This window comes from Strigops habroptila, chromosome 7 (assembly GCF_004027225.2).
Source record: "Strigops habroptila isolate Jane chromosome 7, bStrHab1.2.pri, whole genome shotgun sequence".
In the NCBI taxonomy this organism is placed as follows: domain Eukaryota; kingdom Metazoa; phylum Chordata; class Aves; order Psittaciformes; family Psittacidae; genus Strigops; species Strigops habroptila.
Genome location: NC_044283.2, coordinates 63,472,562 through 63,496,441, shown reverse-complemented (window position 1 = coordinate 63,496,441; position 23,880 = coordinate 63,472,562). Strand labels below are relative to the sequence as shown.

The 23,880-nt window shown below is 41.9% G+C and overlaps 1 protein-coding gene across 5 annotated transcripts in view; it reads left to right on the top strand.

Annotated features, from left to right (window-relative positions):
* Positions 1–23,880, top strand: part of SMAD1 (SMAD family member 1) — a 112,647-nt gene that overhangs the window by 84,115 nt on the left and 4,652 nt on the right. For all 5 annotated transcript variants that reach the window (XM_030492236.1, XM_030492234.1, XM_030492238.1 and 2 more), the window contains exons 2-5: positions 1,958–2,581; positions 15,779–16,036; positions 18,659–18,775; positions 22,602–22,823. In XM_030492236.1, the coding sequence (XP_030348096.1) occupies positions 2,182–2,581; positions 15,779–16,036; positions 18,659–18,775; positions 22,602–22,823 (997 nt within the window). In that variant the 5' untranslated portion in view covers positions 1,958–2,181. The remainder of the gene's footprint in view (positions 1–1,957; positions 2,582–15,778; positions 16,037–18,658; positions 18,776–22,601; positions 22,824–23,880) is intronic.

Here is a 23,880-nt window from a genome sequence, read left to right as displayed (position 1 = left end):
GTTACTTACAAATACATTTGAAGCACATGTACTGGGGTTCTGGTAATATGGTTCTTAGCATAGCATTTTAATAGAGCACTTTATGGTGTGTGTTTAAGGATAAAATATACGTAGGGTATAGTCAGTGACAGTAATGGAGTTTCAGTTCATTTAACAGTGTAGCACATGCCCAGGTAACAAAATAAGTTCTTAAATTTGCACCAAGCTCATGCAAATCTTCCATTGCATTGACATTATTATTTGAAATACAGTTCTTAGCATAAAAGTACCAGTACAAAGTGCAGATAGATATGGTCTGTGTCTTAGTCCATTATCTTTGTTCACATAAATGTAGTTTATGCATTCAGCCTAATAAAACTGAACCTTTGCAATTAGGTAATTGTTTTAGCAACAAGTTAATTTGAATCAAGTGGATGGTTTTCAGCTTAAAGTACTTCAGGTATAGTGGTTCACTGTGAAACCATTACAGTGAGTGATGGTCAACAGGATAAGTGTGAAATAACATTTATGATTTTAAGAGCAGTAATCTTTTCTTAGTATAACTATGAAATTCTGTCTGATGTGCGTGGTGCTGTCACCTACTCTCTCTGTGTGTGTAGGTTGCTGGTTGGTTAGGGGTTTTTGTGTCTTTCTAATGGCAACAAAAACATTCATATCCTTTTCCCCTTCTCCCTTCCTCTGCAACCTGTCGGTATCCAGTGCAGGATGCGTTTCCTGTCTGTCTTCATGCTCCGTTTGAAAATCGGTGGGTTAGTGCTCTTTGTCTCATTTTCCCCTCCCTGACAGTGCAGAGTCTCTCCTGCTTCCCTTGGCAGAGCCTTTTGTCTGCTCCCAGCCTGGACAAGTATGAAATTTGCTGCTCACAGCAGGGGCTTCTTCATATGTGGTGTTCCTCCCCCTCTTCACCCATTGCTGCATTCCATTCCATGTCTCCCAAGTCAAGGACCACTGTGCTGCCTCAAATCCTCTTATCATGACTTCTTCGTCCTTCCCACTCCTTCATGTGTCCTTGAGTACATTGGGCAGGCAATGTACTCACAGCAGGAAGGGTCAGGACGTAATCGGTAAAAGTTCATGGTATCTTTCCCTCACAGTCTGCTTATGAGCTGTGGAGGATTTTTGGTGTGATGAGGAGATGGAGTTTTCTTTCTCATGTGAGATGAGTGAGGGCGAGGATCTTTCTCATTTCCTTTCTTCCTTTTTGGTTTGTTCCTCAGAGCAAGTCGGAGGTGAGCTGAACTGGTTTTGATTCAGATCATGGTATATGCAGGTCTGGTGCAGTGATTTTTGAGATGCATCACGGGTATTTTGGAGAGTGCTGGGGAGCACAATGCTGTTGGCGCATATATATCAAATAAGTAAAGCACCAGTGATCTTGCACTGGTTCCTTGGGACATTTTGCTGGTTGAGGTTGCAACAGCTAATAGGCAGAGGGGAGTGCCCTTCACACTGAACAGTGAAAGATGAAATCTGAGGGGCTTGGTTTAATGTGAACTGCATGTCTAATATAGGACTAGATGATCTCCAGAGGTCCCTTCCAACCCTAACAATTCTGCCATTCTGTGACTCTTGTCCTTTTGTGGAGTATGTGTGGGAATACAGCCATGTCTTCTTGTGGTTTAGCTTATCAAGCTTCTTATGGTACTGACTGAGGCCATGCTTGGACATCAAGCAGAAGTATTGTTTGAAGTTGGCAAATGCAGTTGCTCTCCTCCTTGCTGCCTGGCACGAAAATCCAGGGTGATCTGGGGAGAAGGATATACAGGGTACAGCAGCAGGCCCTGTGGCTTAAAGGTCTTCATCAGGTGTGCCTTGAGGACAGTTCTGGAGGCTGTCAACACTTTGGTTTTTTTGTTATTGGTTGGTTTTTGGTCACACCACTTTTGTGGGTTGGGGGGGGACGTTTTTAACTGTTGTATGTTAATTTTTTTTCTCTCCCTCTGATATTCTCCTGCAGGTTCTTTGCCAGAAGGATTTAGAGTCATGAGGAGGTTGTGCCTGTCAAGGGGGGATGTCAGCCCCGCCTTCCTGGGACTGGAGGACTGAAAAGGGGGAAGGACCAGAATTATTTGATACAGGCTGCTTTTAGCTACTGACACAATCTGCTGTACCCTGGTGGTGGTGGAAGAACAGGAGAGCCTCTGCTGCTTGGTTCTGTGGTACCGCCACAGGGGGGTCACCATGAACGTGACAAGTTTATTCTCCTTCACCAGCCCAGCAGTGAAGAGGCTGTTGGGATGGAAGCAGGGGGATGAAGAAGAAAAATGGGCAGAAAAGGCTGTCGATGCATTAGTGAAAAAACTGAAGAAGAAGAAAGGTGCTATGGAGGAACTGGAAAAAGCATTAAGCTGTCCTGGTCAGCCCAGCAATTGTGTCACAATTCCTCGTTCCTTGGACGGTAGGCTTCAGGTTTCGCACCGGAAAGGGCTACCACATGTAATTTACTGTAGAGTGTGGCGCTGGCCGGACCTGCAGAGCCATCACGAACTGAAACCACTGGAATGCTGTGAGTTTCCCTTTGGTTCAAAACAGAAGGAGGTTTGCATCAATCCCTACCACTACAAGAGGGTAGAGAGTCCTGGTAAGTTCTTCCTTGTTTGTACCTTTACACCTTATCTGAACAATGCAAAGTATGGCAATTAATCCTGTGACTCATCGGCTTAAATAAGCAAAAGTGGCTGTTTGCACATGTCAGATTCTTCCTCTGGAGTTTATCTGGATGTAAGCATTAATTAGCAGTTCTCCCTTTCACATGGTGAATGCTTCACTTGTGTAAATGTTTTATCACTATAGAGAGGCACAGTCTTAATATATGCCTCAGGCTGCTGGGCTTGGTATCGCCTGGTTTTGTTGGTGACCGCTATCCCTCAATTAGTTTGGTTTTTACTGTGCAGACCAATCTGTACAAAACACTGCAAGCTAACGTAAAGGATTATTGCAGTCTGTGCATGAAAACCATTCAGACATACTGCAGTAGCGGTATTATTATTTCCAAATTACTGTTGTCTTCTGTCACTTCTGTTTCTTCAGACCCCCAAAGAAAATATTGTCTTTAGGATCTCCCAATTTTGTCCTTTTGAAAAGACTGTAATTTTAGACAGCAGAATATAATCGCATCAGTTTAAAGCTCTGATAGCAGTGTTTCATTGTATGTGAAGTTTTACCGTCAGCCTTTGTATAAGCGCAGTTTGCTTACCCATTACCCACTTCTTTTTCAAGTTGTAACCCATTCTCGCTGTCTCCTCTTAAACGGCCAAATCTCTTTTTGTTAAATCTGTGCTTAACTTATGCAAGTTTATTATCAGGGAATACTCCCAGGGGCTAAGATGAAATGTGCTTGGACACATCTACACTAGTTTCCAGCTACTTGTGAGGTTGTACAGGGACATCTGCAGAAATGCACTGCAGGCATGGGTGGACTTCCGTGGTTTAAATATGGGAAGTCCATCTGTGTTAGGCATTCCATAAACTGCAAAGCTGCCTCTCCAGAGTGGCATGGACACTTTAAGAACTATGGTGAAAATCAGATTGTTGCAAGGTTGTTTTTCTGGGGATGGAAATTGCATTTGTCTTGGATCTGCACCACATAATGCATATCGAGATGTTAAATATTTCCCCTTGGTGTGTTAGTATTAACTCGGAAAGCATGCGAATGGCAGAGGTAATACCCATAATATATGTATTTATGCAGCAGAAGCTTGAACAGAGAAACTCTGCACTGGAAAAACAGTTCTTAAAAAATATAAAATAAAAAAAAAAAAAAGGTTAAAATTCTGAACAATTCCATGTTAGGCAGAAGTGGGATAACTATTCCTGTAGAATAGTTATGTCCTTGTACTGCTAGCTGTTTGCATATCTCTCTGCTAGTTGTTTACATTCAGTGTTCCAAAATATTGAAAATTAAGATTCCTGAAAGACATCTATTTCTGTCAGATTGAGCAACAGTTGGGCTCTCTTATTGTAATGTCAAATGACATGGTCTAACTCATTTTGCTTTAACCTTGAAAACAGTTACTCAGTTTCAGAACATTCTCATTTGGACCATCTATAGCATATTTAAAAATAGGTATTTGTAAACCTATTGTCACTTTAATAAGACATGTAAAATAGAATAAAATTTTCAAAAGTTGTCTGAAATGTACATTTTAGCTGAGTGCTGCTAAGTAGCTTAAATGGTTAGAAAGCTGGGGTTTGCATGTTAAGTCATCTTATGAATTTTGTGTTTGGGAAATGAAGCAAAAAGTTATTAACTGTAAGCTTGAATTCTGGGTTGCTCTAATTGTTTTTGGATGAGATAAAAATGTCTGCATTCATGTAGCTACAGAATTTTTGTTGGGGGAAAAAAAATCCAAACCAGTAACTAAAGTTGGAGATGGTAGAAATAAAATGCTTTCCATTTTGTCCAGAGAATACCCTTCTTCAGGAAAAACTAGATGTGTTGCACTAAAAAACTAATGGGCAGCTGGGCAGTTTTCCTGTAAGCATTAGGGCTATAGTCAGTTTGACGGAGCTGACAGAAGTATTCAGTCTTTCACAAGCTCAATGTGTTGCTCTAACCACTTAAAATATCCTGGAGGTAGCTGCTGGCCAGGCGCTACTGTTAACTTCTGCTGAGGCGCGCTGTTAAATCTGGGTCTGGAGGTACAGTGTTATATGCATGATGAAGTTACGTCTTGAACTTTAAACAGCTTGCGTGAGTGAAAGTGATGTTGAAGCCCACTGTGGTTTTGCTGAGCTCTCTGGCTGGCTGCGTAAAGGAAGAGGGGCATATATTTAGTCATCCACAGGCCTGCTGTTGTTTGGAGGGATACTGCATGGGGATGGTGGGAAAGCACAGCTTTTGGAAGCAGGTGGTAGTTGAACTCCCGTTTGGCTTGGAGAGCTGTGCTTCATACCTTATGACTTTTTTTTCCTGTCCCTTCCTTGTCCTTGCTGTCCTCCAAGCATCATCTTTATCTTCATTTCCTGACAGTCACTCCCAAATTCTACTAACCATTTTTTCCCATTTTTGCCCGGACATTAAAACACCATTATTGCTGCATAAGTGCTTATGCTTTGAGATTAATGGGTAGTGGGAATTCATGCATGAGTCACTGTTTCCAGCAGTCTATGAGCACGAGCAGATATCGTTTGTGTTTCCAAGGCCATCATCACAGCAAGGAGGGTTTGAAATGTACTTTCTTCTGACAAAACAAAATTGGAAGCTCAGATTGCATATGATGCACATTTTGTGTGCAAGGTACATCGTGAAATTCCGGCTTGATAGTGTGGTCTGTATTTAAAACTCCTTTGTGCATATCCAGTTACTGGAGAACTGAAGCGTACAGTGCATGCATGGGATAGCATCTATACATTAACTCTTCTCCTGGTTGCATGTGGTTTGTTTCAGTGTTGTGTAAGTTTTGAGGAACAGATTAGGAGTAAATCCCCAAATACATAAACTCGTGTAATGCTGTGTGTTGGGAAATTAGTGCTATGGATGCATCACTTTTTCTCATGGTGCCAGAGGGATGCATGGATTTTCTACATTATACCTTATTTCATCCTTGCTTTAACTTGAAGATAAGCTTGGAAAACATGAGAATTGGCATGCTGTGGTGTCTGCAAGCTACAAATCTACACCTGAATGCAAACAAGAGCTTTTTCTATTAGTCGGGGTAGATAGGAACCGGTTGTAAACAGTCGAAGGAGGTGGAAAAATATCAGCAGTCTCAAATAGGGAGCCTCCCAGGTGTCCCTGAGTGCAGGCTGTGCTGCTGCCCCTGTGCAAAGAGGGGGACGTGGCATCTGGCAGGGTATGATGTGGTGCTAACATATGACTGCCTAACCTGACCTAGAGGCTCTGCACAGGCACGGGTGCCTATCTGACCCTGCAGATCAAGAAAACTGAACAGACAGAAAACTACATTTTGGCACGGTTAGCTTGGCAGGCTTGGTGCCCTTGGCTCGCTCGCTGTGGAGTCAGATGGGGGCAAGGCAACACGGGGGCACGGGGTGAAGGCGAGGAAGGGTGGCCTTCCTGTCATGGTCAGCCTGGTATCAGCAAGCTGTCCTCCAGGCAATGGAGACCTGATCCATGGCTGGGTGCATAAACAGCTCCTGCTCGCTGTGTCGTGCCAGCACAGCTGTTTGTGTGGCCTTGTGCTGAACCAGATCACAGTCGCTTTTTCCCTCCCCTGCTGTGTTATCTTCCAGGCTGATCAGAGCAACGCAGGGGCTTGCTGTGTGACTGCGGGAACATCTGTACCAACACAGCCCTGCGGATGACATGTGGGGAGGAGTGGAGGTGGTGGGAAATGTGAGGAGAAAGAGGCTGCTTTGTTGCTGGGGGTGGGAATACAACCTTGTACTCGACTGTCAGGAAGAAATATCTCCTTGAGATGTATTAGAGTAGCTCATTGGTGCTGTTTCATACGTCTCTTGTGCACTCAATTATTTCTGGTGCAGGGTAGTTAATGGCTGTCAAATTTCTCCCTTGGCAAGGCAAAGCAAAGCTTTTAATTAAGGAGGGCAGGGTCTAAATTTGATGCCTTTTAAAAACTGGCACGCTCAGCTGAACTGGTGTGCTCACTTGGCTGAATCTGCTTTTTCTCCTCAGTGTTTTTTGTTTTTGTTTTGAGATCTCTGGAATTCAGGTTCATACCTGGCTTGGGACTATCCTTAAGTATGATCAAGACTTGACAAATAATTAGGTGTAGAGTATAGGTAGGGAGTGTGAGAAAAAAGTGAACATGATGTTCTTCATCTCTCTGAAAATGCCCCAAATGATCTCTCAGGTTTTGCTCGTGAATACGTGAAATGACATTTGGAAGTTCCTCCTGAGATACATCCTTCTCTTCTTTTATTCCTTTGGTTTCTGTGGAGACACAGTCTCTGTCACTTGCCTCTGTCCTCAATTATGTCAATAAGGTCAGGTGAAAGATGTCATCCAGAATTTAGGGGTGGGAGGGGGATGGGATTCTTCTTTTAAATCTGGATCCTGTTTGCTCTATCAGCAAAACGAAAGGAATGGGATAGGGAGCAGTGAGGATGAAAAGGTGCTTAAATTGACACTGCTATTAAAAAAGTAATAATAAATCAGACCTATAATGGGACTTTAGGGGGGAGGTAGTTCAGTTCTTTTACCTTAGCTAAAGGGAAGGAAGGAAGATAAAGAAACTGAGTATTTCATTTTATTAAAGTACTAGTGAACACCTGCTCTTGGTTCCATCTGGTGCAGAATTGTGTTAGTTTGCCTCTACTAAGCATCCTTGCTCATCAGCCTGCTAGGAGGCTAAAAAGGATTTGAGTTTGTAATATGTTACAAAGGAGGCAAAACAGCAATTCACTTCACGTCTATGCTTTATGTGTGGAAGTGGTTGAAGGTGCAGAATGTTTATGTAAATGGCTTCCTGCTGCCCCACAGCTGAATGATGTCTCCTCAGAGTGTCCAGAATCTGCTGATATCTCCTCAGGGGTCAGGCTTGGGAGAAACTCTTTTCATTGATCCGAGTAAGCTTAAACCTGCCTTGGGAATGCAATTGTTAACTTTTCAATATTCATTTCTGGAGGTGTCTCTGATGGTCCGCTGTGTTTGAAGCATGCAGTGCCAGGGGTAGTAAAACCAGTCAGTCTAGAAGCAGCCAGTCCATCCTCTGAAATATTCTAGTTCCATGGATCAGCCTGTCAGCGCAGCCACTTGGAGGCAGAAAATAACTACACTGATTCAGGTGTTTTTGCAATCATCGATAAAGTATAGATAAATAAGGTTGGATGATTTTCCTCTGTTAAACATCTCTTCTTTGGAGAGGCTGGCTGCAGTCTGCTCTGCATCACGGGGCTTTATGAAGCTGATGGTGCCTGTGTTCCACCCCAATCGGGGGATGAGCAACAGTTGCTATTTCACGACACAAATACAGTTGAATTTTCAGTTCTGCCTAAAGATCATGATATTCCTTTCCATTACAACCATTAATTCAAAGTGGACGTGTGCTTCAGCAAGCTTCTTGTTGGCAAGAAATGTTTTACCTAAATGTACAGCTGCTTTTTGCCACAAGAAGAGGCCAGGTCTCCAGGCTCTGAGGGAGCGGTAGGTGTGTCATGCTGTTTTTGCTCCCGGTGCGGGCTACTCGCCTGTGACTTTAACCTGATTGTTTTCATATTCGTCTTTGATCTCCTCTGCTGTTTGCTCTAAGCAAGACTCCATGAGGCTGCACACCTACTGCAGGCACCAGGGGTGCAGAAAGAAACTTGAAATGGTGCAAATCCTGGGTAAGGCAGGTTTAGACTCATATGGTCCTGGAAGTAAATGCTCCTTGAATGCTCAGCTCTACAGTGCTGCAGCTCTGGTCCTCAAAGAAATTAAAATAAGGCATGTTTAAAGGAGCTTTTTAATGCTATTTGAAATAAACGGATTTCTGGTTGTGTATATTGGTCTGATCGTGCTTGTGAGTTCTCTTTTTCAGTACTTTACAGAAAAATGAAATGAGTCCGTCTCATCCCCCTGTACTCAACTGTCCCAAGATCACTACATATAAAATTGATATTCCCAAGCTATTTCTCGACTTGAATTGAGAAATGAGAAAAGGATCTTTAAAAACCTGTCATGGCATACTCCCCCTGCGCTTCGAACCTGACTCAGCCTGTTGCAGCAGGTCATCTCTCAGGTCGCTCACACTGCTTTTGGCAAACAGCGGGGTTCAAATGTGGCTCCTGGGACCATCAGATTGAGTCTGTCCAGATCAAATTTGGAGCCAGGAGAGAAAAGTTGGGAGTAAGCAGCAAGTCCCTTTGGGACTGCGAGGTTACCTGGCTGGGCTCTTTGGGATCCTGGCGCTTGCTTGGTGTCTCCCACCACCCAGCACCTGGGAGAACACAGCTCGGCATGGGAGCCTCCATGCCACTTCCAGCAAGATGGAAGGACTCTGATGGCCCAGGCCAGAGGGAGCCCAGTGGAGCAGCTCCTGTCAAGACTCCCACAGCACCAGGCCTCGTGGAGGATAACGCTGTCAGTGCCAGGCATCGTGGAGAGGCCAGGGGACCAAAGGCAAAAAGGAAGGTGCTCTGGGGGATGTAAGGGAGGGACATCCCTTTGGAGTTAGTACGTAGAACCCAGTTAGAAAAATCCTCGTTCCCTCACGATTTCCACAGCAGGATTTCTGCACCTCTGCAGGCTGCGCCTGAGCTTTGCTGTATTGCTGTGTAAGGCTGCCACTGGGCGTAACTTTATAAATAGCATGCTACAACAGGTGGGCACAATTATACGATGGTTCCCCAAAATAGCAAGCAACTGTCAGTGTGCTTGGCAAGCAGTGTAAAACTTCCTTCTCTTCAGTTTTGCAGGATTCAGTTCTAAAATTCCCCCCCCAAGAACTAGGGGTGGTGACCCGGGGAACAGGAGTTGAAATCGGGAGGCAGAAAGGAGGGAATAGTCTTAACAGCGGGGTTTTCTTGTCTAACCTCACCACATGTCAGAAAAATGAGCTGCAATAGAGGGATAAAAGTTGTCAAGAAGGATATGTTTGTGTCCTTCCCCCCCCCCCCCCCCTTAAAATTAACCAGATTCAGATGTTTCTTCTGACTAAAAGACCAGACTTCCAAGTTTTCACCTACTCGATAGGATAGTGACCATGGCTTTCATACAGGTAATTTGAACCCTGGTCTGTATAAATGTCCAGGTTAATATACACTATCACACTGTAACTTCCTCCTGTATCAGGACTGCTTCTCCCTCAAATCTGCTTACAAGAACTCCTTTGCTAATGTGCATACAATTAGTACTAAATTCTGAAATTTGCCTTGACAAATGTCAATTTAATCAAAATATTAGCTTATCAGAGCATCCGCAAATAAAATCTAATGTTAGCTGAATATTGTAATGCAGGAAATGTACTAATATTACTTGCCAAATGCATTTAGACCAGATGTCTGATGTAAAAGTCAAGTCAGTAAAGCAACAACTGTTTTGTCTTTTTTTTTTTTTAAGAACAGTCTTCAGTTGTAACTATGTAAAATGACAAATCAAGCCATGGGGTCTACTGAAACTGTAAAATAAAATTAAGAGTTGAGAAAACAAGAGAGCTTTCAGCTTTCTCCTGGAATAGAAAGTCTGCCATGTTCGTTACCCAAAACAGACTGCTGAATAGCTATTATTGAGCCTTTTCACTGGCAGTTACTAGAACATAGGTTTGGAGCAAAAGTCCAAAAGGCTGGCATTTCTGCTTTTGAGAGAACAGTAAAGCAAAGTCGTGCTGCCACAGCCAGTAGCATGGCCTTGCTTAAGGCAGGTGGTATTTGAACAACATAAAGTAGTTAGATCCTCAGAGATTGCTTTTGCCACAACACTATTAATTTATTTTTTTAACCAAGAGTAAACACTCTCCTAAGTGTAGACATGTAAATGTCTTTGTATGTGAGAACTTGTCCTCTGGTCAAAGAATATTTAATTTTGCCAGGTCTTGTTTTAGGCAGCACGGGAAAACCTAATGACACTAAAACTTTTCTTTCTACTTGGCATTTTATTGTTTACAAGCAAGGTGTCGAAAGTCTCGTTTCAGTCAGCATGCTTCGGTGACTCCCTGCTACAGGCAGTGAGCAAAACTAAGCACGTCCAGCTGAGCATCCACTGGTACCTGTTCTGTTCCCACCGTGGGACTGGGCTGCTCACCAGGATGCCACAGCCAACTTCAGCTGTTGTGGCCTCAAAGCCAGCAAATTAAGCTATGAGTCTTCAGGAGGGTTGAAATTCATTAGGTTAACACTGCTGCCGTGTTTTGTTTTGTTTCCCTTTCTCCTCCTAACACTTCATTTTTTTACTACTTCATTTTTGCAGTATTTTCTATCTAGAGTGTGGAGTACGGGCCTCAACTTTCTCCCCCATCCACGTTTTCATACCTGTTTCCAGGTAGCACAAACTGGCGTGTGAGGAATTCCTTCCTTCCCAACCCACAGTTCTATTTTTCTACTAAAACAGAAGTGGCTTTGCATAAATTCATATGAAAACACAGCTATATGACGCTTGGAAAATAAAGTGTACTGTCTAATGGTAGTGCCCTCAGGTCTTCATTAGGGCTGAGGGCCCTGTTGGGATAATAAGCCTGTATAAACCCTTCTACAAACATACGTCGACCAAGTTGTCATGATTTTTAAGAGCAGAAAGTGCAGCAGCAATTGCTTATCTTTTTCTTTCTTTCTTTTATTTTGTAAAGCTCACAGAAGAAGTGGAATCTACTTTGGCAATGAAAGATGATCAAAGTCTGCTTTTTTATATATGTGGCCCCTTGTTGTACTTCGTTACTTGGTCTTTCAATTTCCAGATGTGGAAAGAGACATACCTTCCCAAATCTTAATGTAACATGCAAAGGGGGAAAAAAATGAGCCCTCAAGGGAAACTAGCTGTCATCTGGGCTTGTGCAAGATAACCTATCTGTGTAGAAAATATGCTACTTTGAAAGTACAGTGAGTCCTTTGGCTGGGATTAGGTGTGGAGTTTGGGTTTTCTTTTAATAGAGAAACTTAGGAAAAAAAAGTTATAATAATAAATTGCAGACTTTCTAATTTATTTCTAAAATTATCTCTGGAATGTGAAAACAGAGCAAAAAAACCCCTGAAGAAAATCTTCACTTTAGGACAGCACACCTGTTAGCTTTCTGAAGAACAGCACGACATGCTACAGATACAAAGAGCAGAAGATCAGTAGCTTTCTTCAAAGGCCACAATTACATTTTCATAAAAGCACTTCTTTCTTGGTGTGGTTAGTTGGAACATTTATCTGAACAGCCAGATTGTCTTTGGTCTATCTTATGTATTTTTGGCATTCTTGGCTCTTAGATGAAATAGCCCTGTGGGTGAAATTGCCCTGTAGCTGTAATTTCTTGAATACAGCTCCACTGGTTCGGTGCAGGCATACTCTGGGTGTTATTTGCATGGTAAAAACAAGCTACCCAATTCCCAGGCTGTTTTGACAGATGCAGGATTTCTTCTTAGCTACAGTTCCAGAAACAATACCCATCCAGGTGGGTATGTTCCAGGTGGTTTATCTTCCTCCTCATTACTAGTAACATTACTGCTAGTAGTCATATATTAACTCTCAACTCCAGCTCTGCATTGACACAAAATCTTGGAGCAAAATTTAGCCATGGTATAGCCCATAAAACCTTTAAATCTGGTGTTTGAGAAAGTACAGAAATCAAGGTGTCAGATGACTTGTGGTTCTACTCCATTAACTGGTTTTAACCATTTTAATGAGGTTGAATTTGCAAATCTGTTGCAGTAGCTTTTTAAGCCAACAGTGTATTTAATAGTGTGTTTCCCTTCAATATGTGCATCCCAGCTGAACAGAAACAATTATATTTAAGAACAAATCTTACTCTGTTGGTTTTTTTTTGGTGTCTGTGTTCCCTTCCGCTGAAGAAGGTGAAGAGGAAAGGAAAACTTTTGTCTGCAAACTGTTAGTGCAGCGCCCTGCAGAGATCAACACAGCAAAGATGTGTGCTGCTTCATTATTATATAGCAACAGGTGTGTTGGCTTAGCACAGAATAACTCTCGCATGCTTTCTCCCCTTCAATTATACCTCTTCCTGGAGCTGGCAGCTGCAACACAGATCAGCCTTCTCCCCTGCTGTACTGAGCCTCAGTAATTTGTTATTCCATATGGTCGAGGTCTGCAACCTGACCAGAAGCTCAGTGCCTTACATAGGGGTGAGGGGAGCAAGAAGGGCATGTGTCCCCCGTTACGTTTTGAACTCCTGGCATCCTTCCATACTTGGGAAGGTCCCGGTCCGTGCTCATGTCTTCACTCATGAGTGAGCAGCACTCAGATTAACTCCTCTGTGACTCCGGTAGGAGCAGCTAGCCTTCAAAAAAGCCTGAGAGCTGCAGGGAGATCAGGTTTATGGCCGTGAGTGACTGTCTTGGAGTTGGACTAATTGGAGTGCTGTAGTCTCTGTCTTACCTGACTTTGCCTTTCAGGGCTGTTCCTCCTCATTTAAGGTTGTATACAGAGGGAGGATGTGAATTAGGGGCAGCACTCAAAGTAAATTCTGCAATGATGTTTTTGAGACTGTTTGTGCTGTATCAATACCAGGTGTATTCTTCTCCCCTCTCCTCTTCCCCCTTTTCCAAGTGTATTTCGAAGTTGGCATTTAAACATTTGGCGTAGTTGGAGAAAAAGTGTGGGTTTGTGTGAAGAAGAGCTGGGAAGGGAATTGTTCTAATTTTGAGCCCTTCTAAATGTCACCAGTGGTTCTGCCCAACAGGAGAAAACGTGTATATACCATGGGAAAATCTGGCACTGCTTTATTTTAATTACAGAAAACATACAGAAAATATCCTGTTCTTCTGCTATTTTAAAATGCTATAAATTGTGTGGCTTCCTGTGATGTCATATGTGTCATTGTTTAATGTGAGGTAGGGGGTGGGAAAGGTAGGTGATGCACTTTCTGCACAAATTAACTTCAGCAAAGTAATGGTTTGACCTTCATCCACAGGAAAGGAAGAGATAGGAAAGCTGTGTTTTTAATGCTTAGAAAAGTAAGGAAGAATTATAAAGACAGGAAAGAGAAAATACTTTTTGACACATGATCTCATTGTTACTTTTTTCACTGGTAATTTATTAGCTCAGCAAATGTTGACTGTGACATTTAAATAGGGCTTAGCCTCGCTGCAAAAGGACTGTGAGGTTTAACAGAATGAGCTTATTTCTGAGAGATTCTAATATTCAGAGAGATTGGGTTTGACGTTTGCCACGTTGTGAAGGAGGGGATTTGTGATCTCCCTCTGAATGTTGAGTAACTTTTGATTTGTTCTAATGTTTTGTTTTGTTTTTTCCCAGCGATATGTAAGAATGAATGGCTACATTGGAGGCAAGGGACAGTCTGCACAGCCAAAGGAGATGCAGCTTCTCCTTGGGTGTTTTGCAATTGAGAACTTCCAGAGAATGGCAGATGGATGTGTTTTGTTTCAGAAAATGCTGTAATTACAGACTTAATATAGTCCCTTTAAAGTGGAATTAGTTAAAAATTTCCCATCTAAACAAACCTACTTAGGGCTGACCACCTTCTTCAAATATTTGAGACCTGTTGGAATCTCAATGAAGCTGCTCTAAGAAGTGAGATATGAGACATCAGATTAAATCTTTAAAACCTGCTCCTGACTCTTAATGGACAGCCTTAATTTCAGTAGTGAGGGGTTTGTTTGGGCTTTTGTTTTTTTTTCTGAGTGTATGTTCAATGAAGATTTCTGGGGTGAAACTCTTCCTGCGTTAATGCTACTAGTGGGCAAAAATCTGGTGGCTTAATTTCTCTCTTAGACATATGCCAAAAAGAAAAGAGTAAGGGAAACCCGCCTGTTGTTGTTGATCTGTGACTTCCTTTAGGAATAAAGGGTGAGTTTTGTGTGGCATCCTTTTGTATCCATTTTAAACATGGATCTAGACCTCAGGCCTGGTGCACTGGGCAGTGTCCTGGTACTCTCAGACTCTAGGACACTCATATAAATATCTGAATGCTTCTGGAAGAGTAAAGATGCTCCATTGTCTCCAGAGAAGCTGTTTGTTTTGGCAAGATGTAGAAGCTGTCTGGGAAAAACACCTTTCTTAATCTGAGCGATGGTTATGTCTGTATAGCATGGATGTGAATACATGCTCCTGTTCCCCTTCTGTGTGCCCACCAGGTGCTGGGGACAGGGCAGGAGCCTGGCTTGCTTTCACAGGTTTTTGTGGGTTTTTGGCACCCTCCCTTAAAGGCAGCCTATCCCAGGGAGTTTCTTGCAGTCCCCCTCAGGCACAGAGCTGGGAAATAAAGGTGCTGAAAAGGGGCAGATGCGGAGAGAAATAACTTTTGTTATTTCACTTCTGCTACTTTGTGCATGAATCTCCCTCTCCCTGCGCTTGCCTCTCCTCTTCCCCCAGCACCCAAAAATCTCAGCCTATAACAAGACTAGCTTTTAATCCTTGGAGTAGCTTGAACTTTGCTGTGAGGCATTCTAAGATAGAAGCTGAGGCACTGGAAAAAAGCTGATTCTTATATCTTAGTGTATCTTGTATCATGTTCATATTCCCAGTTAAAAAGATTCCTTTGTTTCTCTGCTGGTGAGGAGGCCTTGGGAGTGTGGTGAGACTACCGACTAGTAGTTTCTGATGTGTGTTTTTCTGATCCCATAGTAGCATATAGTTGGAGCTCAACTGCTGCTCAGTTGGTTTTTTTGAACTACGTAATTTTGTTTAAATTGTACATTTTGTAAACTGACTTGAAGAGTTAATAACCCTTTTAATACTAACTTGTAAGAACATAGTCCAGGTTAAAAATAAAATTACAGCTGTTGGGACCAGCTTGAGTTCAAGGCCTATTAGTATTGTCTTCAGAAAAAATATCTGTCCTTATTAGCAAGGGTTTGGGTTACAGGCCATTACGTGATTAGCAGGACCACAAGTGCAGCAGAACGAACTGCATGTCAGCATTGTAATGCGCTTACTTCCCAGCATTTCGGTGTGCGAATAAAACTTGAATGCAGAACTGTGGTTTGTTCTTGGCTCTTCTTCACTGGCCCTCTGTGAAAACAAGCTCCCATCTGGCAAGCCAGGTAGCTAACACAATTGCTATGAATTCAAGCTGTGCAGTAACCGGATATAAGGAAAAGAATTCTTGCTTAGACATGCACTCCTGGTTTGACTACCTTGTTTTTAAGACAGATGTGAATATGTCCTGGGGGAGGAAGAATGTGGTTTTTTTCCCCCGTATAACCTAGTCCTTCAGAACTGAGTGTCTAATGCTGTGCCTTTTCCCTCTTTTTCCCTTTCTAGTCCTTCCTCCAGTGCTGGTTCCGAGGCACAGCGAGTACAACCCTCAGCACAGCCTCTTGGCCCAATTCCGCAACCTGGGGCAAAACGAGCCCCACATGCCGCACAACGCTACTTTCCCGGACTCTTTTCAGCAACCCAATAATCACCCTTTCCCCCACTCGCCCAACAGCAGCTATCCAAACTCGCCTGGAAGCAGCAGTAGCACCTACCCACATTCTCCAGCCAGCTCAGACCCTGGAAGTCCCTTCCAGATGCCAGGTACAGTCAACTTCGGTTCCCCTTCAGAACAGAGAAGGTGGTTGGACATCACTGGGATTGTGATTTTTTTGTTTAATAATACCAAATTATCAGCCAGCAGTTGCATTCAGTAGCAAGCTGAGAGATGCAAGGTAATAAAGACTGTATAATCGCTTTGTCTAGTAATAATACTAAGTGTTTTAATATCGTGACACAATTAAAACATTACAGTAAAACTCTTCTGGGACAGGGGGAGAGATTCAGAATGTTTTGGGGACCAGTTGAACAGTTTATCCCACAAAACATAGTGTTTAATGTGTAATTAGAAGTGTAATGCTAGAGATAATCCTTGCTTAGGAAAGAGATCATCATAAATTCAGCACAAGGCTTTAGTTCTGCTGAAGGATGTTTCTCAAGGGGATCATGCTATTGCTACTTGATAAAATTTCTTCACATAAATGTAATTTCAAGAAACAAATAGATTTCAACTAAAAACCAGGTCCTTAAGGCCCTGAAAAGAAATCTTCAGGCTGTTTTACTTCCTAAAGTCAAAGAAGTAACAATCTTTCTTTGTTGGCTGATATCCATAGAAAATTCTGTGAAGCTGTCTTTTTCTGGTCTTTGCATGTGGATGGATTAAAGTACTACAGAAGCAGTCTGAGACAGATTTCTTGTTCTAAATGCTAGGAGAAGGATGCCATACAAATACTTACTGATGTTCTGTTTGCATGTTTTCTTTGGGGGCTGAGGGAGGGTGCGTGTAAACAAGGCAACAGACTTGTGAAGATCTGTTTCCTATTACATGAAGTTAACATCCTTAGATTTCTGCTGCTGATAGTTGTTTCTCTTTAAAATTTTTCTCTTGTGAGTGAAGACTACTGAATTTGCAGAGGCAGGAGGAAAGAGAGTTTGTATTGGCTTTCTAACAAATGTGAAAAGTTGCCGCAAAACCAGCTGCCTTTCCTTCCTTTCTTTTTTAATATGATTGGTGTGATTGGGGCTCATCCAGCACAGATAAAGGCTTCTCTAAGAAGGTCTTCCTGAGCACTGGCTTGTAGAAGTTCACTTGATCTTTGAGGGTCTGTTCTGCCTACATGCCCATAAAGACAAGTCAGCAGCTGCAGTGAAGAAACTGAATTAGAGGGGAGGTCAAGATACTGATGTCTTTGATGCTTAGCTCTGGACAGTTGTTAGTCTTGTACTAGCAGGGAAGGAGGCTGACTTTTGGAAAATACAAAAAAAAGGAGCAACACAGTTATCCAGAGATCTTCAAAACTTTCTAGATAGTGGCTAATTTGTTGCCTGTGGCCGTACAATCCTGTTTTCCTATCTGTGCATCACTAACAATATGTTTGCACACACACAAACATTTAAGGCTTAGTGAAGCACAAGACTTAAACTCCAGTGCAGACTGTTAAGCTTTTAATGCAGGCTTGTTGTCATCTCTGTCTTTCTCTGCTGCTCATCATCCAACTGAGGGTATACACATAAGGGAATTAGCAAGGTACCTGCCAGCATTAGGTGTAAAGCTCTCAACAGATTATCTGCTAAACAATAAGTAGCTAATAGATTTCATGAAAACCAAAAAAACCCACACAAAACCCCTGCCACCCCACAAAATGCTTACAAAGCAGTGATTCTCCTGCCTTTCATTGGTGCTAATTTGATTTTCAGGGTTCTGGAGGCCCCTGTGATTATTTGCTGTGATAGTTTGCAATCAATGCTCTCAGTAATGGAAGTAAACATGGGGTGAGCAGCAGCCGTGTTCGCCAGAGATAGTACAGTGGTAATCTAATCTCCCTTTGCGTGCACCTCTGTGCAGTTGGTTTGGAGGAGAGTGTCCTCTGGTGTATTGGGAAATGATGACATTGGCAACTTCCTGCAACTTCTAAGAAGCCATTTGGGAAGCTTTACTAGAAGTAAATAGGCAGCTGAAGGGCAACTTGAGTACCCAGCTGGGAAGCTTCAAATAGGGCTGAAAGCAGTGTGTTAGTGAGTACGGTCATTGTGCATGGGCTGGTTTTATGCTAGTGATTCAATCCTGAACAGGGCAGTACAACCAGTAAGAGACACTGACAGATAAATTCCAGACCTGGATGGCTACTTCTTTCAGAATTTGGGTTCCTGAACACTCTGCTGTTCCCAACGTAGGGAAATAGAGCTAATACTTTGCAATGACAATAATAAGGTCCTTGGATGTATCTGGGATGTTTGCATACTTTTCTAATGGAAACAACTTGGCAACAGGAAAGTTCAAACTGGAAGTTTTCTGCTCCAGCTTCTGTTCACATTTACCATATTTGATACCTACTTCTGGCCTGGTGCTGAGACCTCTTTGTGCCTTAATGTCTACATGGCACTTTCAGTCTGCAAAAGCTGTGGGCTGGGAACATAGATGAGCTTTCTTTTGTGGCTTGACAGGGGGGAAGTGACTTGTTTTTATTTCAGTTGTGCTTAATATGCACAGTAATTCTTTGCTTTCCTGACTCAAGATCTGTGATTGCTTTCTCAGATTTCTGGTGGGTGGAAGTTTATAGCTGAGTCAGGCTGGAAGCATTTCCAGGCTAAAACTGTTTATGTGGGTATGTATCTATACTTTCAAGAGAGGAAGGACTCGTGTATCTCTGCCTTTTCTATATTTAGCTGATACACCACCTCCTGCTTACCTGCCTCCGGAAGATCAGATGACACACGATACCTCCCAGCCAATGGATACCAACATGATGGCACCTGCAATTCCCCCCGACATACACAGAGGAGGTAAAAACACTTCCTTCTTGTCTTCTGCTTCACTTCTTAAAAGTAAAGAACTTTCAGAGCTTACTTTTAATAACTGAGTTTCAATTTCGGATGTATGTTGTTATGGAAGTTTTTGTCTTTATTAAAAACCAGTCATGTAATTATTTCTGTCGCTGTAAGGGATGAAATATTGAATCTGGAGATAAAAAATTGTAAATATTCATTTAGGACAAGTAGCTATCACATGACTCTTTAAAAATGTAAACTGTATGGGGCTTATTACTTTCTTACTCCCAACCAATTCAGTGACCAAAGTCATTTTATGAATGACCAAAGTCGTTTTATGTTTTGTATCTGGAACTTCCACTAATCCCCAAACAGAAGGAATTCTATGATTCTGCATGTTTCTGTGTGCGATGCTGAAATTACAGTTATCCAAGGAAAAGAATCTCTTTCTCTCTTATGATTATATTGATTTACTGGGATAATGCAGTTAATGCTATATTAGGCCTGCTGAATTGTGGATGACAGTAGATATGGTCATGTATAGCTCTCCAAGTAAAGATTAGATGGATGCTAATACTGTCAGTTATGTAAACTCTCAGAGACATTTTACATGGGCAACTGGAGTATCTGTATTTTTATCTGTGAGACAGTAAATCTCATAAAATTGCCTGTTCTTACTATGTTTTTGTCCTGAATTCCAAACTTCCATCCTTAAAGAGTATGCTGTGCTTCTAGTAATTTACCCTTCTGGTCATAAGGTGGTTGGAGGTTGGGTTTTTTTAATTTTGTGGTGTTCCACGCTCTCTTCTCGTTTTTTTTCTATCTTTGAGTCATGTGGTGATAGCACTTGGTTCAGAATTTGGAGCTGTCGGCCTGAGGTGTGGTGTTTCCACAGACTTTAAAATCTGTATTAAAAAAAAACCCTGTTGCTTTATGTACTATGACACAGACATCTTTTTACACATTGCTTTTTAAAGCCTTTGCAACCAACCGTGACTGCTGACTAAAGGATTTAGTGCATTCATCACATTGTGAGAAACAGGCCCTTTAGAGAACACATAAGCTTTACACAGTTGTGGCCTGTGCCAAGAAAGAGCAGCAAGCTGGATCCTGTGCCAGAATGATTATCAAGATCACAAGTGTATGAAAAATCTAATTGTTGTTTGATTTTTTTTTTTTTCCTTTTTTTGCCCTTTTTTTTTTTCCTTTTTACTTGTTTTGTTGCTAAGATTAATGTCTGGTTTCAGGAAGTATATTTGTCCTCTTAGAACAATTTGGATAGCTTTTGTATAAGCCTGTTTACTCTTTGCATGGAGTGAGTTTTGCATGTGATAAACCCCATCTGTAGCATTTCCACTTTTCCCTGGCCCCGTACATTCTGTGTGTATGCATTGTCCTTGCTGGCCTGAAGTACGTGTATGAACATTTATGCCTAACTGCAGTCCTTTGCATGTTTATCCCTTAAACAAAATACTCAAGTACTGTAGAATTCCTCTATTACATGAGTTGATAAAAAGAAAAGGGTTTGCATTTTTCTTCTTACTTTTTAACATTCCACCATCTAAAAATAAAAGCTGTGTCTATTAGTATTTTTCCCTCCTAGTAGTTTAGTAAATGCATTTTCATCTCTGTCCCTTCATTTAAACAAACAAACTGACCAACCCTTACGTCTGTGTGCCTTCATGTGTTTATTATTCATATATTTATGCTACTTTAAAAAATCTGCTGCAGGTTGTACAAGAAGAGTTTTTACTGTGAACTTACTGCACCATGTTGGTTGCAGACTTTTTAGAAGCATGTACTTCATGGTGATTTGTTAGTCTAGGAGATTTGATTTAACAAGCTGCATCCTGTCAATGAACTTGGGTGATTTCCATTGTTGGCCCATGCTGGGAATAGAGAGACTGAACGCACCTGCTCTGCATGACTTGAAGCAAATGTAAGGAAGTTAGTATGAAATCTGTGTGAGAGAGATATGATTAATTGTGTAAGAATGGCCAGCTGGCACGATTTCTTCCTGACTTTGAGGACTGGGGCAAAGCTGCAGCTTTGATAATTGCTGGCATCTTCCTGGGAATTAAAAGGGTAGTAACATCTTACTAATAATTAATTACTTGTGGGGATTTTTTATGATTTTTCTTTTTTTTTACAGTGACATGAAATTATAGACAATGCAAGGGTATCAGGAAAGATCAGCTCATTTCTACCAGGGTTTTAAGGAAGTTATAGGTCAGCAGTAGACACTATGCTCAGAAGTTTGGCACAGTGATGAAGGATGTGTTATCCTGCTCTTGATTATTTGCCACCTTTGTATCTGCTGGGTTTGGGGGGGACTTTTTGGTTTTTGTTTTGCATGTGTCAGAAAACTCATAGTGGTGTGATCTGTGAATAGAGGAAAATATGAACACTGGTCTTAGTTCGCTGATTTCAGTAAAGATTTGGGGCTGGGAGAAGAAAATCTCTGGCCAGAGAAACAAGTTTTCCTGTAATACCAATCTGCTTTTCATTTTAGCATTCGACCTGTAGTTGGAACTTCAATCTGCAAAGTATCTTTAGCAGCAAGTCCAACTGTGCTAAGCTTAGCAGTGAAATAGTCTCTTTCATTTAAAGGAAACCACATAAAGCAACCACATCCCTTGACTAGCCTCCTTTTATTTGGAGGCAGTTTAATAATTTGTAGCTGTATTTGTCACTTGAAAGAATGTGCACTGGGTGGAGATATCTGAAGAAACCTATGCTGTTGTTGCACACCCACAGGGAAAGAAACTCTTTGGTAAAGACCTTTGGTATCATCTGGAGAAATTGTTCCCTGTCCACAGTCACAAGTGTTACCTCAACCCTTAATGTGTTTCGAGAGCTTGATGGGTGGAAGTTGTGAACCAGGAATTTCCTGTCGGCATGCTGCACAATTCCCAGCTTCAGTGAGGAGCTGCTTTGGTTTTAGTCTGGAAAACCATGTTCCAGGAAATCCTTGCTATTGCTCAACAAGTAATTCTTTTGGTGATGAACAGTTGCAGATTTTGCGTTTGGTAGCACTTGATGAATAAAAAGTTCTCAATAACTAATGTCTTCCTCTATTTCATCAGCTCTTCAGGCCAGTGTAATTGTTAGGATCCTGCCCATTATACCCTTGTTCAGCCTTCAATCCCAAGCAGTATCTATTCGTACTGAAGATGTACTTCATGCATGTTCTGCAGACAAATGTCCCTCTCTCTTAGAGAGAGAAGCTCAGGAGAAAGATTCGTGCACACCCTGAATGCTGAAAGATTGATCTGCCAGCTACATATATTTAAGCTACCTTGCTATATTTCTTGGTTCTCAAAGTTAGAAATGGCCTCTTGTGCAATGATGTGATGTTGTTTCTCCCTATCACTATACAGCTTTGCAGTAACCACAGAGGTGGTAATTTGGTAGCTGAGTAAGATGAAGTAGAAGTTCATTTACTAAATTAGAAAGGAAGCTGAGCTATATAATCACAGCATTTCCTGCTGTCTGGTCCCGCACCATAATGTGATGTAGAAAACTGGGCGGCGATAGTGGGGCACTGCTTCATGTGTGCCCAGGAGCTTCCTGCACTTTTCCGTTGATATTTAGTGCCAACCGTTGTCTTTTGTGAGTCTTGTGCAAGTAAAGTTATGGTGAAATTTTTCTGTTGTATGTCTGTGGCTATGAAAAGTTCAAATATAATTGATGATAGAAAAGCCTTCATTTAGCTGCAATTGCTTATCCAGCACATCTTTCAGAGATCTGCAGCCAAAATCTGCAGCTTTATGAATCTTTACATCCTGAGCTTATATTCCAGTGCCATTAGATTGTAACATTTTCCATCGTTGCTTCACAGATGTTCAGGCAGTTGCTTATGAAGAGCCGAAGCATTGGTGCTCCATTGTCTACTATGAGCTGAATAATCGTGTTGGGGAGGCGTTCCATGCTTCTTCCACCAGTGTCCTGGTGGATGGCTTCACTGATCCTTCCAACAACAAGAACAGATTTTGCCTGGGGCTGCTCTCGAATGTTAACCGCAACTCCACCATTGAGAATACAAGGCGGCATATTGGCAAAGGTAAGGTTTGGATCTTTCCATCTGTTTTGGGTTTGGGAGAGGGTGGGCATTTCCCCTAGACAATGACAGCCTAGGCCACTTGTCTCAAGCCGAAGCTGGTCTTCCCAAGTGCATGGCATAAGTGCTTTTGTTGGTAAATATGTAATTTTTTGGCCAGGTCTTATAAGAAAAGTATTGTTCTTACCTGGTGTGTAATTACAGGAACCTTTTACGCTTAATCAGTTTTTAATTGCCAGAAGGCTTATGGTCTTAATTAGAATGAGAGCTTAAGGAAGTTTGTCTAATTAAATGTCTTGATTTATCTTGATTATTGGTGTGTATTGGAAATCCAAATTCTAGTTCTTGGCATGAGATCTTTACCTAGCCTTAGTTCGAACATAAATTAACTATCCTAACATGTATTTACAGAGACAACCTGATAAAACAGTTTTTCCAAATGCATTTTTCTCAGGATGGTGATTCTTTCAGTGGGAATTTTGTGCTTCCCTTCTATGGCTGTGACAGTGTTCCATGAATGAGAAAAGTTTCGGGGTTAATACAGTTTTATTAGAACTTGCCATGTGAACGACAGGTAAAGCTTGACATTGCCTTCTGCAGTGGAGCATTCCTGCCAGGCATTTTTTTTGGTGTTTACATTAGTAGTAAACTCTAAATTTTCTGAGACAGTTGAAGGTTCAGCATGCCCCAGGCAGTGGGGTGTATTGTTCAGCATGCCCCAAGCAGTGCGGCGTGTTGTTCTAAGTGCCAATTAATGAAGTATCTTCCTCCTCCTTAGAGGAGGAAAGAATTGAAACTGAAGAGAACTGTTGGGTCTTCAAGTTTGAGCCCTCGATCTGGAGAGCTTTTCTGTACATGAGGACTTGCGCAGCTCTCACGCAGTACACCACACCTGTGCTGTGCCACTCAAGTCCTAATACTTCTTTCTTCTTTTCCTCCCCATCCATCTTAGCAAGTATCAGGATATTTATTTAACACCTCATTTTCCTGTTAAAAATAACCCAGCTGCAAGCAGAGTTCTGCTGAAGCACTTTACTGCCTATATACTGAAGCAGAGTGT